The 14,659-nt window shown below is 43.1% G+C and overlaps 1 protein-coding gene across 1 annotated transcript in view; it reads right to left on the minus strand.

Annotated features, from left to right (window-relative positions):
- Positions 1 to 214: 214 nt before the first annotated feature.
- The window catches only part of LOC122741238 (transient receptor potential cation channel subfamily C member 4 associated protein), a 78,976-nt gene continuing 64,531 nt past the window's right edge, over positions 215 to 14,659 (minus strand). Inside the window, exons 10-19 of the mRNA XM_043984476.1 lie at positions 14,398 to 14,529; positions 13,565 to 13,623; positions 10,672 to 10,773; positions 9,938 to 10,021; positions 9,011 to 9,101; positions 7,293 to 7,433; positions 5,901 to 6,009; positions 3,118 to 3,230; positions 1,160 to 1,366; positions 215 to 500 (exon numbers count right to left, since the gene is read on the minus strand). Coding sequence (XP_043840411.1) covers positions 363 to 500; positions 1,160 to 1,366; positions 3,118 to 3,230; positions 5,901 to 6,009; positions 7,293 to 7,433; positions 9,011 to 9,101; positions 9,938 to 10,021; positions 10,672 to 10,773; positions 13,565 to 13,623; positions 14,398 to 14,529 — 1,176 coding nt within the window. The 3' untranslated portion in view covers positions 215 to 362. The remainder of the gene's footprint in view (positions 501 to 1,159; positions 1,367 to 3,117; positions 3,231 to 5,900; positions 6,010 to 7,292; positions 7,434 to 9,010; positions 9,102 to 9,937; positions 10,022 to 10,671; positions 10,774 to 13,564; positions 13,624 to 14,397; positions 14,530 to 14,659) is intronic.

Raw genomic sequence — 14,659 nt, forward strand, 5'->3', positions numbered from 1 at the left:
CACCCAAACAGAGGGCCTGGTGATACTGGTCAGGAAAAGCTTCAATTGTGAGGGATTAGGGACAGAGAGGCGGGAAAGAAGGAAAGAGCCCTTGGTGAGCCCTGCCTCCCCCAGGGAGAGAAAATAGCACTGTCTCTTCTGGAAAAAGGTATTTTCTCCTTCAAACCAGAAGTCCCTGAAATGTCCCATCCCAGGAGCAATGGGAGCAGGGGGAAAGGGGGGAGAATAGCAATAGGGGGCAGAAGTGAAGGAGGGGGCCCACATGGTCCATGGATCCAAATGGAGAAGTGCACACACACCACACTGTAATCCCTGAATCACCACTGTCTGCAAGATGTCCTCAGAGGCCTGGCCCTGGCAGGTCACTCCTCTGTGAAGTTTCTGTCTATGTCCATATAGGGCTCCTCGATATAGCTGACCAGGGCGCAGGGTGATGTCCGGTCGGGGCTTAGCAGGATGGACACAGTCTCTTTCCAGTAGGTAAAACTAATACAGGAGCTCTGCGGAGAAGAGAAAGGCGGAAGGGCTGCAGAGATAGCACAACCACATATTCCATTTTACTGGCCCCAGCCCAAGGCTAGAAAAGGGCCAGGTGGGGCCAGAGCTCAGAGCAACTCCCCCAGGCCAGCTTCATCCTTCAGCTTGGACTAGGCGTTGCTGAAGTGGGGGAGGCGGACAAGCCTTCTGTGTCTAGGCCACCTGGGACACAGAAACTGGACATCTTAGTGCACCCCACCCTGAGGGAGGGGCGAATAGCTTCCTGGCTCTAGGACAAAGGCAACTGATTAGACTCCCCCAGTATTTAGCACAGGTAGAAGAGAGAGGGTGGGGAATAGTGACCCATACCAAGTTTACTAAGAACTCCTCCTCTGGAAGTTCTGGCTTCCATGACAAGAAGGGGCCTGCGGCAGAGGCCTGGCCTCTTTGTTCTATACCACCTGTCTCCAGGCGGTATGGTATTGCCTGCCCACTTTATAGCATTTAAGGTAACATGGCCAGAATCAACACTTCTCCAAGAACGAGGCAGGAGGACTGGACACTCAAGGCCAGACCCCTCCTCATTGCCTCCCTCTGTTACCCCAGCCAGCATTGGGCCCAAGGGATAAGCTCCATTCACAGCCTCCTCCCTCCACCCCACTGGGCTCCCACACACTCCTACATTCTCTAAGCAGGTGCTGTCCTTGTCCTTATGGAGGTAGTGCTGCTGCCAGAAGCGTAGGAGGCTGTGAAAGTTGTTGAGGATGAAGCCAGGGTATTTCTCATCGTACTCCATCTTCTGGAGGGCATTCAGGTACCCGGGCAGTTTGTCTTTCCTCCGAGCAAGCATCAGAATCACCAGACTGGTATTCAGGCAGCTGACGTTCTCCTGAAATGCCCCACCCCCACCCCATCCCATAGCAGTGAGCTCAGAGCCAGTCCAGCGGAGCTGGAGCCCAGACAGGATGAAGGGACCGAGACCAGGTGGAGGGGAGGAAGGCACTTAATTTTATGGGGCACGGCCCAGTAAGAACAGGCAAGAAAGAAGCCCCAGGGCCTTTAGCTCTGATCTGAGGTGGGGAGGTGGAAGGGGTTGTCCATGTCATAGGTCCAGGTAGGGGCCTCCCATTTCTTCCCTCAGAACTAGGCTCTAAGCAGGAGGTTTGGCAGCTCAGGGTTGTAGGGACTGAAGCTATTCAGCCTCATGAAGAGGAGACTCAGGAACACAAGGGCCGTTATAGGGAACATAACTAGGAGCAAGGGGTGGAACTTGTGAAAAGCAAGTTTCAACAGAAGATGAAAGAAAAAAGTCCCCAACAATGAGCTGTCCAAAGCGGGTTCTTCATCAGTGGGGATCATCAAGTAATGTCTGGATGCTCTAAGGGGATCCCTGCTTAGTTAAAGGCTGGACTAGAAGACCCATTAGGTCCCCTCTGACTTCATGATCCTAAAGCATAGGAGATTATCACAAAACAATGCTTCCTGCCTTATTAGCCACAGTAATTACAGCCAATCTTGCTCCTGGCAGAAAGGCCAGTGGATTAAAAATCAAAGGACCTGGATTCCAGTCCTTGCCGGTCCAATTCCAGCACTTGACAGCTGTGAGCTCAAGGAAGATACTACGGACCTCAGAAAAGTCATCTCTAAATTGAGGAGATTAATTAATCTTCGACTATCTACTACAAAGGGTATTTTTACTAAAGGGTTGTCAGATCAAATGGAGGAGGGAGGAAGGGGAGGTGTCTGTAAATGCTTCCTAAATCCCAAAGCCTTTATTATACAAATGAGTGACTGTGGCTGTTGGCTCTGAATTCACTCTGAGATGTGAAAGAGCTCCCAGGTGTCCAGGGAAGGATCTCTAACTTCACTGGTTTTCCCCAATAACCCCTGATGTCAGGAAGCTTTCCGCATCGCCCATATCCCTTCCCTCTCTTCTGAGCTCTCTAGAAACTGTCTACTTGTGGAAGCCAGTACTCCAGGGAAGAAGCTCACCACCAGGGCTGGGTGTAATAACAGGCAGGCTGATGTACTTTCATTATACTATCCTCTTCCAGCATCATAATGAAAACAACAACCAAACAACCAAACGACAGTACTGTTCTAGGCTGGCACACCTATTCTGGTACTACACCTGTCTCAGTATAGCTTGTTGGGGGTTAAGAGGGCTTCCATGATATTTTCTTTTCTTATAAAAAGTTAAGGGCAGGCAGGTAGGTGGTGTAGCGGATAAAGCACTGGCCCTGAATTCAGGAGGACCTGAGTTCAAATCCAGTCTCAGACATTTGACATTTATTAGCTGTGTGACCCTGGGCAAGTCACTTAACCCTCATTGCCCTACAAAAAAAAAAAGTCAGGGGACCTTCCTTTCTGATCAAACCTAGTAGACAAGTTTACAAGTTTTCTCCTCTTGGACCAGTGACTGTGGGGAGCCTCACCATATCACAGAAATAAGATTTCCAGTAGACAGAATGTGCTATTGTTGGAAAACAGAACAGGATTCTCTGAGGAGCCCAGAAGGCTATGCACACAGAACAAAGGAAGCATTGGTCAAACCTACAGTAATCTGAGTTACAGAGGTTGTGTTCATGACTTAATACTTTTGCTAGCTACACACTCAAGTATCACATTTTAGTCTCTTACCTGTGTTAAAGTCTGTACGTGAATAATGTTAATGAGACGGAAAAGGAAAGTAGTTCTGGTGGACATCTGGTACATGTAGGATAGCAGGCGGCACTCTGACAAAACGTGTACAACTGTGGCACAAACAAAAAAGGCCAGAGTTTGGTTTGCAATGGAAATTTAAAACAAACCAAAGAAGGCAGACTTGGCTAAGAGCCCTCATCTTCCAGCGGGCTCTGCCTCAGGCCAAACAAAACAACTTATTAAGCTTCAACTTTTGTTCCCTTCAAAGTCCAATTGGACTCCTCACAGCAATGATCACAGGACAGAGAGTAGGTATTCAAAAAGTGTCTGGCACCTGGATGGCCTAAAACTTCTTTGTTCTGGCCTCTAAGACATTCCTCCTGTTTGCAGTACCTTCCCCTTCTACCAATTCACATCTCTCTTCCTGTAAAACAGTGCTTGAAGTTCATCTCTCTTTAGGGAGCTTTTCCTCACCCCACCCGATTCCAGGCTGTAACTAGTCTTTGCAGAAAGGCCTCATCTTTCAAATATTCCCAGGAGAGGGGAAACAATATTGCAAATAGGAACTGAAGGGAGTAATTAGGATATTGTTTGTTCTACTTTGATATGGGTGACAATGTTAATGCATAATGCAAGCCAAGTCCTTTGGGGCTCATAAATGAACTGCTACAGATAAGACACTAATGCATATGACTCTGGGCAAGTTCACTTCAACCATAGTATCTTATGTACCTTTAAAGACCAGTAGACAAGGTTGACTTCTTTGGACTTTAGATTCCTCCTCTGTGAAAGGAGTGGGGTGATTTCATTGCCTAAGAGGACTGTAAGAAGGTGTGAAATGCTGCATATACTGTCACACACACAGTTAATGTGTTGGTTAGTTTTGGTTTTGCTGAAATGCCTTTTTTTCTTTTCCTTTTCTTTCTTGCAAGAGAGAGAGCTTATTGAATAGGGAAGGGAAATAAAGGTGATGTATAAAAAGATATTAATAAAAATATTTTAAACAACAAAGATTAAAAAAGAGAGAAGGGTGAACTAGACGGTTTCTGAGGTCTCTTCTAGCTCTGACTAGTCCGTGAGCAGCATATCTCTAAAGAAGGAGCTAGGCAGCCACCAGCAGCTTATATAAGAATCTTTGCCCATTTTTCAGAGCTAATTTCTTGGAAAACAAGGAGAACAGTGGAAGGACATTTCTACACAATGATGATAAGGGGAAAATGGGAGAATTCAATACATTAGCAACCGAGAAAACTTGGTCCAGACAAAAAATATCTATAGGAAATTACAGATGGTGATAATGTAAATGAATGGATCTAGAACCACAGAATATTTGAGCTGGAAGGGACCTGAAGTGTCATTTAGTCTAAAACTGTCACATTTTACAGAGGTGCCTGAGACTCAGAGAGGGGAACTTGCCCAAAGTCACATGCTTAGTGGGTGACAGAGCCAGGCGTAGAATCCAGGTCTCCAGTCACCCAGGCCAAGGCTCTTTGCAAGACTAGAACTCGGTGGTGGACCTCAAGCACTATTTTTTTTTTCCATTGAAGTTTATGACTCACTGGTTATCTGTCCAGGTCTTAATACTTGTGCTAGCTTGTCTTGTGAATGTGAACACAGGACATTACATAATACCATACTTGGTCTTTTTAGCCACACCGATAGATTATGATTACCACCAGAAGCACTCACTGTCTTCTGTGACTGCAAGTTCCTCAAAGGTAAGAATTAGATTTTAAATCTTATATTCTTTAAAACTGCTTAAAGTGCCCTGTATAGGATTCTACAGTGACCAGTCAATAAATAATGAGCAACACAGGAGGAAAGTTTGCTAGATGAGCATAAAGAGATCATCAATCTAGCTATCTTAAATTTTTTAGTTACTTCTATTCTGTTCATGTAGTTAGTATGTGATAACATACTAACATACTGCATCAAGGGAAAAAAAAAATCAGAAAATTCAAGGTTTGGGGTTCTGTCCACAGAAGGCTAATAAACAAATGTTAGGTGGACTTGGGGTATTTACTATAGACGCCATTCTAGAAAAGTATGAATTTGAATCCCTTCTATGACATCCCTTCTATAAACTTAAGGAATTCAACACATTCTTAAAAATAGGAACATTTTCATTTACTCATTGACTAAAAATTACCTTAATCAAAACAGAAATGTCTGACCCAGCTACCTCCCGCAATGATCAGTCTTGATATAGAACCTAATTTACTGAGCTATTATTTTTTTCCCCTGTACTAAACATCTTGGACAAGTCCCTTCCCTTCTCTGGGCTTCAAGTTTTCTCATCTGTCAAATAGGGAGGGTAGACTAGTTGATCCATAAGTACCTTCCTGGTTCTAATATTTTCCAGTTGTATTATAGGACATTAGTTCATATTGGCCTACTCAAATTAAAGCAAACAAACATCAGTGATGGTTTGCATCACACAGTAAGGATGAGGGGAAGAAAAGACTACAATTTTAGCAGTGTCAGGAGAACTAACACTATATTCCTTACCATAGGCCAGTCACTAAGACTTGGAAAAACAGAAGGGCTAAACTGAGTAATTTTTTTTTACTTGACTACCCCCTTGTGTTGAGTTGCAGTAATGCAAACAGCTTTGAATTGTGTAAAAGGCAAAAAGAGAATTTTAAAAATCTGAAGGAAAATTCAACTACTCTTCATCTACTGCTGTCAGTAAGGAGAAAAGCTAAAAAAACCAGCTTTCCCCTTCACTGATTTCTAATGAAGGCACTTTGCTCCCTGAAAGGCCACCTTTTCCCCTTTACCTTTCATGTCTGACTGGTTTTCAAATCGGTCGAGAGAGAGTGTGATGCAGCGCACCAGCATATTGGAGTCCACCAATGAACTATTGATCTGGCTCAGGAAAACCTGGAACTAGAGCAGAGATGTCAGTGAAACGCACGATGTGGGTAGTGGAAAGCATTCTGTATGACTATACCTGGGAGCCTTAACAAAAGATAAGACCGTGGGTTCCTGCCATATTTACTGCCTGTTCAGCCTGTTCAGACCTTAGTATGTAGTTTCTTTTAATTCCTTTAATTACCTTTGGCTATCTCTGAATAGGCAACAGGAGACTTCATGTGGAAATCCATATTTGGTCAATCCCAGCTTAAGGCCAAATTGACAAGGGGATGTATTCGCTGGGTCCTTAGGGACCTAAACTTTAGATCCCCTCACCCCCAAACCACCTGCATGCAGAAGCTTCTGCTCTACTTCTATAAGTTTGCTAACTGTACTCCTAAGGCTGTCAGCCAAAGATTCTTTTTTTTTTTTTTTTTAAGTGAGGCAATCAGGGTTAAGTGACTTGCCCCAGGGTCACACAGCTAGTAAGTGTTAAGTGCCTGAGGCTGGATTTGAACTCAGGTACTCCTGACTCCAGGGCTAGTGTTCTATCCACTGCACCACCTAGCTGCCCCAGCCAAAGATTCTTAATGTAAGGAGGCTTTGGTGCAGTACCTTTGGTGCCTGTCTAAAAGAGTGTAACTCTTAAAAGCCATTGTATTATATGGGTCTTGTTTGTAATACATCCCCCAACATTCCTGAGAGATAACATCTGACATTCCACCTAACCAATAACACCCCCCCACCCCCAGTCACAATGCTACAATCAGGCTGGTCTAGAAACAGTCCTTATCACGTGCTCCTTTGTTAGCACTTTTTTCTCCGTGTGGGATGCTGCTCCTTCCTCTATTTGAATTCTATCCCAGATCAGATATCACCTCCATCATGAAGCTTTCCCTAATGGCCCCAGTCCAGGTCCATCTTTCAATACCTAATAGCACTTATCATCTGAAACCCACAATCGAATGCAATTCTACACTCTCTTAATGTCTTTTCTTTGGTTTTATTTCATGCGTTTTGTCTCTCCAACAAGATCATGAGCTCTTCAGGGGCAGGGAGGCTGTCTTTTGCTTCTTTTGTCTTCCTGACAGCTCCTAGTTAGGGCCTAGCACATAGTAGGTACTCAATAAATACTTGTTAACTTACTGATTTCTCAGTGTTCTCTAGTTTGGGGCCTGAGGTCATCTTCTCTGCACACCACAAAAAGAGCTAAGCATGTGCCAAGAATTCTCAGACGTCGAAGAAGGCATGTTTATGCTAACACAGTTTTCTGAAGACAGACAGATATGGCTACACAAAAGTTTCTTATATTTTACCTTCTCATCTGTGTTGATATATTTATTGAATCTCTTGAAAGCGTCAATGTTGAATTTCATCAGTTCACCCAGGAGATCAAAGTAACTCTGAAGCACATCCCTGGATTTACACTCACTGTCCACGATGCAATATAGAATATGCTATTGTGGAAAAAATAAAACAAAATAAAATAAAACAGGATTCCTGAACAGCCCAGAAAGCTGTTTTCTTGGAGCAGAGACAGACTGACTAAGCACTTGGAAGTCTATGTTGCTATGAATGGTGAACTGCGGAGATGTGACCTATTCATGAAATAAAGGTTTCAACCAAGTACTTCACAGAATCCTAGAGGCGAAGGAGACTTCAGCGATCATCGAGTCCGACCCACAGGCCAGTGGATAAATCTCCTCTAAAACATCACTGATGAGGAGTCATTTGGTTTCTGTACACTTCTGGTGACAAGGAGTTCCTCTACTTCACAAAGTAGCTATTCCATTGCTGGACAGCTCTCATAGTTAGACAATTCTTCTTTATATGAAGCAGAAATCTGATTAGTGAGTTGAATTCAGATTTGTAGAAACCTCTCCTCTGCCTGGATCCAACTTTTCAGCAGAAGTCATTTACTACAAATGACCAAACACCCGAGGGCCTGACCTGTCTCTGAGGTGGCAGGCCAGTCCCCTTGGTTACTCTCCTGGCGCTGGTGGGGATGACTGCTAAATTGCTCTGAGGTAACAAAGTTAGCCCAGGCTCTGTACTGTAAATGGAGGAGCAGAACTGTCTCCAGAAATAAGGTTTTTACATTTCTTTAGTACTGTGGCTGTTCAAATTTTACTCTTAAAAACAACTCCCTGGGGCAGCTAGATGGTGCAGTGGATAGAGCACTGGCCCTGGATTCAGGAGTACCTGAGTTCAAATCTGGCCCCAGACACTTAATACGTACTACCTGTGTGACCCTGGGCAAGTCGCTTAACCCCAATTGCCTCACAAAAAAAAAAAAAAAAACAGCTCCCCAAGATCACTGGCCAAACATCATAGATCTCCTTTGTTAGTGTACTGAAACTTGTTTTTCCCATATATAACTGGAAAAGAAAATGAGCCCATCATTTGGTGAAGAAGGAATAACAGATAGCCAGAATGCTTCACTGGTACCCAGAAAAGATTAAAGGAAGAAGCTAAATGTGCTTCTGGGGTGTTGAATCTGCACAAAGACATGGACAGGAATCGCACAAGATGAGAAGGCAAGGATGGGCTATAAGATGTCCTAGGGAAGAGAGCACCCACACTCAGAGGATCACTAGTCCATTGAAGTATAAACCTGAATTAAAGGCAACACCCATCACAATGTAGTATAAAGAGTGACAAGCTGAGAGGCAGCAGACCCATGTTCTAGTCTAGGCAAATCACTTTTCTCTGAGCCTCAATTTCCTTTTTTGCAAAAAGGAGTTGAATTAAATGGTCTCTAAGATTTTATGCTGCTATAATCTAAAGGTCATGGGCTGAAGGCCACTCAGCAAATAGCAGACCATTGGGAAGACCTTGGAAGTATAGTTATATACCCTCTTTGGGATGCTATAGGGAAATATGCATTATAAAAAATTCAATCAGCTCAGTAAAAATTTTCAACACACATGCATGCACACCCCAAATAAACAAACAAATCAAATAAACAACAAAAACAGCCCCTCCCTGCTTTGAGGGAAAAAAAGTTTAAATCACTCATCATTTGGGTACTTACCTCTAAAAGGCCTCTCTTCAGCAGGAACATCTGATCAGCATAGGAAGTGGCCCCTCGGAGGAAACTTTCAACAGCCCTGGCTTGCCAAAACCTGTGACCCAAACACAATATGCTGTTGTCCCTCACTGAAGTTGCCAGCGAACAGACAGAAGTCCCATCACTCTAAACTCTAGACACCACAGCAATGCATTTTTTTTCTGTTGCTCTGCAAGTATGCTCCTTAACTGTTTCAAATTTGTATGTCTAAAAAGGGGAGCTCAGTGCAGCAGGAAGAACACTGAATTTGGAGCAAGAAGACCTGGGGCTTGAGGTCAAATTCTGCCTCTTACTAGAAGAGTGCCCTTAGAAAAGTCACTTCCCTTCTCTGAACCTCAGTCTTCTTATCTGTCAAATAGTTTTCCTCATTTTTTTTTTAAGTGAGGCAATTGGGGTTAAGTGACTTGCCCAGGGTCACACAGCTAGTAAGTGTTAAGTGTCTGAGGCCGGATTTGAACTCAGGTCCTCCTGACTCCAGGGCCAGGCTCTATCCACTGTGCCACCTGGCTGCCCCCCTCATATTTTTAAAGGCTCAAATTAAATAATGAGTTAACTATAATAACAACAACTATTAGTAGCAGTAGTAGTAGTTTCATCCCAAACTAGCTGATGATGGGCTCCTCCATGGACAGGGACTTTACTGGCTACTTCCCTGTTGTTCCTACTATTCATAATTCCTAATATTCTATACTAATATAGCAGGGACTTAATTCATTTGTGCAACTCAACTCAACACACAAGGGTAAAGAGGGAGAGGGTCCCTATGTGAGGACAACCAAACCCCTGGAGAAACTCTGGGAAGACTTTTTAATGTCTCTGTTAACTAACAGACTAACATGGCAAAGTTGTAAGGTGCCAGTCATTCCACTAGGGGCCCAGGCCCAGACCTACCTGAAGGAGGATTCAGTTGGCTCCTTCTTCATGACCTGCAGCAACCGAGTTAGCAAGCCTCTTTTTCCATCACAGACCAAACTCCTAAAATCAAGACAAAAGTAAAAGTTCACACAGAGCTGAGAGGCTGGGGAAGGAAAGGGCCAAGACACAATTTAGCCAACAAAGGAAGCTAGCACTGTCTAAAAGATTTACGAGGTTTTCAGTTTTAGCCCCCGAATCCAGGACGGGCTTCCTGTGTTGGCAATGACTGGTGAAGAGAGTGAGGGGAGTCCTTCCAGACTGGCTGGAAGCCACGTGGCACAGCTGGCAGCCTCCCTTCTCCTCCAGGACCTGTGTTTCCCCAGGGGACTCTAGGGAACTCAGAATTTAACAGCCAAGCACTTCCCTCACACATTTTGGACAAGTTTTCCCTTTCAACTTATCTCCCCATCAACTCTTGGGCAGCTTTTCCTTCCCCAAAGTACTGGCCAGTGTTCAGAGGCTGGACATGTGCCTGAGGTTGCACTAGACTTGGGTATAGGAAGGCTGGGTCTGGAACAAGGTGGAATGGATGGCAGCCAAACTGGGCATACTCCGGAAGTTTCTTTCTCCTTCCTGTCCTTCTAAACTGTGTCAATGCCATCATGTCAGGTGGACTGTATGGCCTTCTTTCCTTACAAAGCTGCAACAGGGTGAATCAAAGTGAGACTGCTGAGGGTTCTGCTGAGGTTTTTCCGCTAGAAGTGGCTTACCTGTCTGTGTTGACAACTGCATCTACCTCAGGGATATTGGCCTTGAGGGAGATTGCACTGAGTTCATTCAGTTCTTGGCTATTTAACAGCAGATACTTGTTCCTGAAACAGATAGGATTTGAGGCAGGTAAGGGGGAAAAGCTATGGTTTCCACACCGGGCAAAGGCTTTTTCATTTGGACTCTGCAAGTCTGTGCAGCTGCCATGTTCTCAGGAAGCTGGTATTCAAAGTGCAGAGTGCACAGGGCTCATGAGACACTTCGAACTGCAGATTCTATCACTCACCTTCTCTGATGGCTCTTGCCCTCACCAATATCATTTCATCCTGACTTCTCAGATCATTTATGAACCATACTAAATTTTGTGCTGGATTGTATTGTCCTTTCATTATTTCATATGTACAAGTGATACATATGAAATATATCCAGCCAGACAATAAGTTCCCTGAGGGCCTAGAATAGGGCTGGGCCCATAGTATTCTCTAGAAATGATTCAACACAAGAGACACTCCTATGACTTCAGCTAGGCCCACACCTCTGTGGGTGTTTGGGACAGAAGGGGTTTTTTTGGGGGGGAGGGTATGGAAGGGAGGGGTGTGTGTGTGTGTGTGTGTGTGTGTGTGTTCTTGACAGTTGTAGAATGCTGCCAAAGGCCAGGGCTACATTCCTGCCCAGAAGGAGTAAGAGGATTTCTCCCTAGGCTGAATTGACCGTAGCAGATCATTTCTGGACTCTGGAAAATAAATGGTGTCGTTTCCCAATATATAAATGGTCAAAGGATATAGACAGGCATTTTCCCAGCCCGTATTTTTGTGGGTTTTTCTACTCCAGGGGTTCTTTTATTGCTGTTTTTGGGGTAATTGTATCAGGAGCTCTGTGCGTTTAATGTCTTTCCTCCACCATCTTGGCTCTATGCCGCTGCCCCCCCCCCCCCCCCCCCCCCCCCCGTCCTTTAATGTAGATGCTGCTAGACCTTGTTTTATCCTTATTAGAATTCCAAAGTATTTGAATTCCTTTTTCCTAGCTGCTTGCAATATTTTCTCCTTCTAGACAGGCATTTTCTTTTTTTTTTTCTTGGCAAGGCAATTGGGGTTAAGTAACTTGCCCAGGGTCACAGCTCAAGTGTCTGAGGGCAGATTTGAACTCAGGTCCTCCTGAATCCAAGGCCAGTGCTTTATCCACTGTGCCACCTAGCTGCCCCTACACAGGCATTTTCAAAAGAAGAAATGCAAGCTAACAAAAACAACAAGACGGGCAGAGTTATACTCTATTACATTCATATGCCATAATTTAACTGTAAGAATGGCAAATATGATGACTTCTAAGAAACTTGGGAAAACTTGTATGAACTGATGAAGAACAAAGGAAACAGAACCAAGAGCACAATTTACATAATGACCACAAAAATGTAAAGGAAGGCAACACTGAAAAAATTCAGAACTATGACCATTGTGATGACTAACCATGACTTTGGAAGACTTAGGGCAAAACATGCTTCCTGCTTCTTTGGAGAGGTGGTATACCACAAGTGAGCAATGACACATACATTTTCAGACATAGTCAATGTGTTAGTTTGTTTCACTTAACTGTGCTTATTTGCTACTAGGAAATTGTTTCATTGTTGGGGAATAGGTGGGGAGAGAAGAGGGAAAGTTATTAAGAATATCAACAGAAAAAATTTTTTTAAATAGTGGGTAGAAATATCTTCCTTCCTTCTTGTTGACTTGATTTGACCTCCTCCTCCTCCCACACAAAATTCTGTTCTTCATTTTGTCTTTTTTCTTGGTTACCATAAAGTTCACAGAAAGCTGTATTCTGGTCCTACATGACAGTTCATTTAAGAGTGGGGGTAAGACTGACTATATAGAAATTAAAAGGCCATTCCTAGTTCCCTGAAGTGAAACTTTGACTCATATGGTACAGCTAAAAGTATTTTCCATATTCACTATATTAAGTCAGTCAGCCCATCAGTCAATAAACATTTATTAAGCCCCTACTATGTGCTGAGCACCTTGCTACATGCTGGGGATACAAAGAAAACAAGAGACTCCTTACTTTCAATGAGCCCACATCTAATGTATCCCTGTTTGACATTTAACCACTTAGGGGCTGCTATAGTTTCTGTTTTGTGTCTGCCACTTTAATAAGACTGCAATCTCTTTGAGAGAAGAATCAATGTTTTTTGTATCTCCCAATAGACACAAGTACTAAGGACAAGGAAGATTTTTTTTTTTAAATAATGCAGATTAAAGTTATAAGTATGACTTGTATACATCCCCGCCTAGAGCTGCTTGTTAAACATTTATTAGCATACCCCCACAGAGATATCAAGTGACTTGCCCAACCAAGATTACTTAGGTGATTCCTGATGCAGGCCTGATTCCAGATCCAGGCCACAAGGAAGAGTCTTAATAAATTCTGTTGAACTGAATTAAATAGAATATAGAGGGATGCTGCCATTACATTCAGAGTATTCAACTCAATTCAGGTCTCAAGAATGCTCCTCAGAATTCATAGCATGGTGTAGTGTGGCCTCAATCAGTAAGACCAGGGTCCAAGTATTGCCTCTGACAGACCCTGGCTCAGCGACCCTGGGCAATCAGCTCAGCTTCTCAGTGAGTGTCCCAGACAGCTTGGCAGGGACTAGAAATTGCAGAATTGCTCATCTGCATTCATAGAAGGATTTCCCTCAGCAGGAATTCTCTATATCAATTGAATCACAATATTAAAAAAATATACTTAGAAAGAGAAATGGATGTTTGGTAGAATCATATCAGTAGAGTGTACTCTGACTGCTTGATTATCCTGAACTAGGGTTAATGACTTGGAGGAAAAAAATGCCTTTAAAGAAACAACCAGCATAAAGCCCTTTTCCAAAAAGAGGCTCATACTTACTCGTGGTGATCACTAAAACTTTGGAGAAGTCTCAAAAACTGTATCTTTAAGGTGATATCCTAAGAAAAAGAAAGCAAAATGTCTTCAAAATAGATTATAGAATATGTTAAAACAAGGATTAAGTATCTATGAAAGCAAATAAGACAGACAGATATGTGACCTCAGGCAAATCAATTCAATTTTCTAGACCTATTACATCATTTGCAAAATGAAGGAAACCATTCACTAACATTTATAGTAGTGTTTTTTTAGGCAGCAAAAAGCCTGGAAACAAAGTAAGTGCCCATCTCTTAGAGAAGGGTTAAACAAATGGATAAATGAATGCAATGGAATTTTACTGGACCATAGAAAACAGCAAACCTGAAGAACTAAGATGGATTTGGTAGGACTTGTGTGAACTGAGGCAGAATAAAGTGAGCTGAAGCAAGTGAATGAACACAATAATGTAAAGGAAAACAATGAGAGATAACTGAATTATGATCAGTGCAGTCATCAACCCTGATTCTAGTGGACTAATGGCGAGCATGCCTCTCATTTCTTGTCAGGGATGTGTTTAGATTACAGGAACATAAGAAGGAAGATACTGTTAGACACGGCTAAGGAGTTGGCTTGTTTTGTTTTATTGTAATTCTTTGATATGAGGGAAAAGGGAATTGAGAACTGGGGAGGGGAAGAATCATTGGGAAATGACACAGCATAATTGATAAAACAAATACATATAAGGGAGGTTTTATATTCTGCTTTTGTACTCAAGGTCATGGGTCCTGCCTTACTAGGTAGTCATCTCTACTTATGAACCAAACTCCTGAAAGAAAACAATTCAAAGAACTCACCGGACTACAGTCACAATTCTGGTTATGTCCATGTAGAACAAGGGTGGACGTTGAATGCTTCCTCCATATCAACTTGTCAAACAGATTATTAAGCCCAGGGATCAGTTTGAATTCTGCTATCATTTTATGAACCTAGATGGGGAATAAAGCAGAGGAGCATTAACACCTAAATACTGTCAACTCAGCCAGTGATATGTGGCATGACAATTAAGAGATGTGGAAAGTTTTCAGAGATAAAAGCAAAAGGTCTGGGGGATACTGT

Source organism: Dromiciops gliroides, chromosome 2 (genome assembly GCF_019393635.1).
Source record: "Dromiciops gliroides isolate mDroGli1 chromosome 2, mDroGli1.pri, whole genome shotgun sequence".
Taxonomy (NCBI): domain Eukaryota; kingdom Metazoa; phylum Chordata; class Mammalia; order Microbiotheria; family Microbiotheriidae; genus Dromiciops; species Dromiciops gliroides.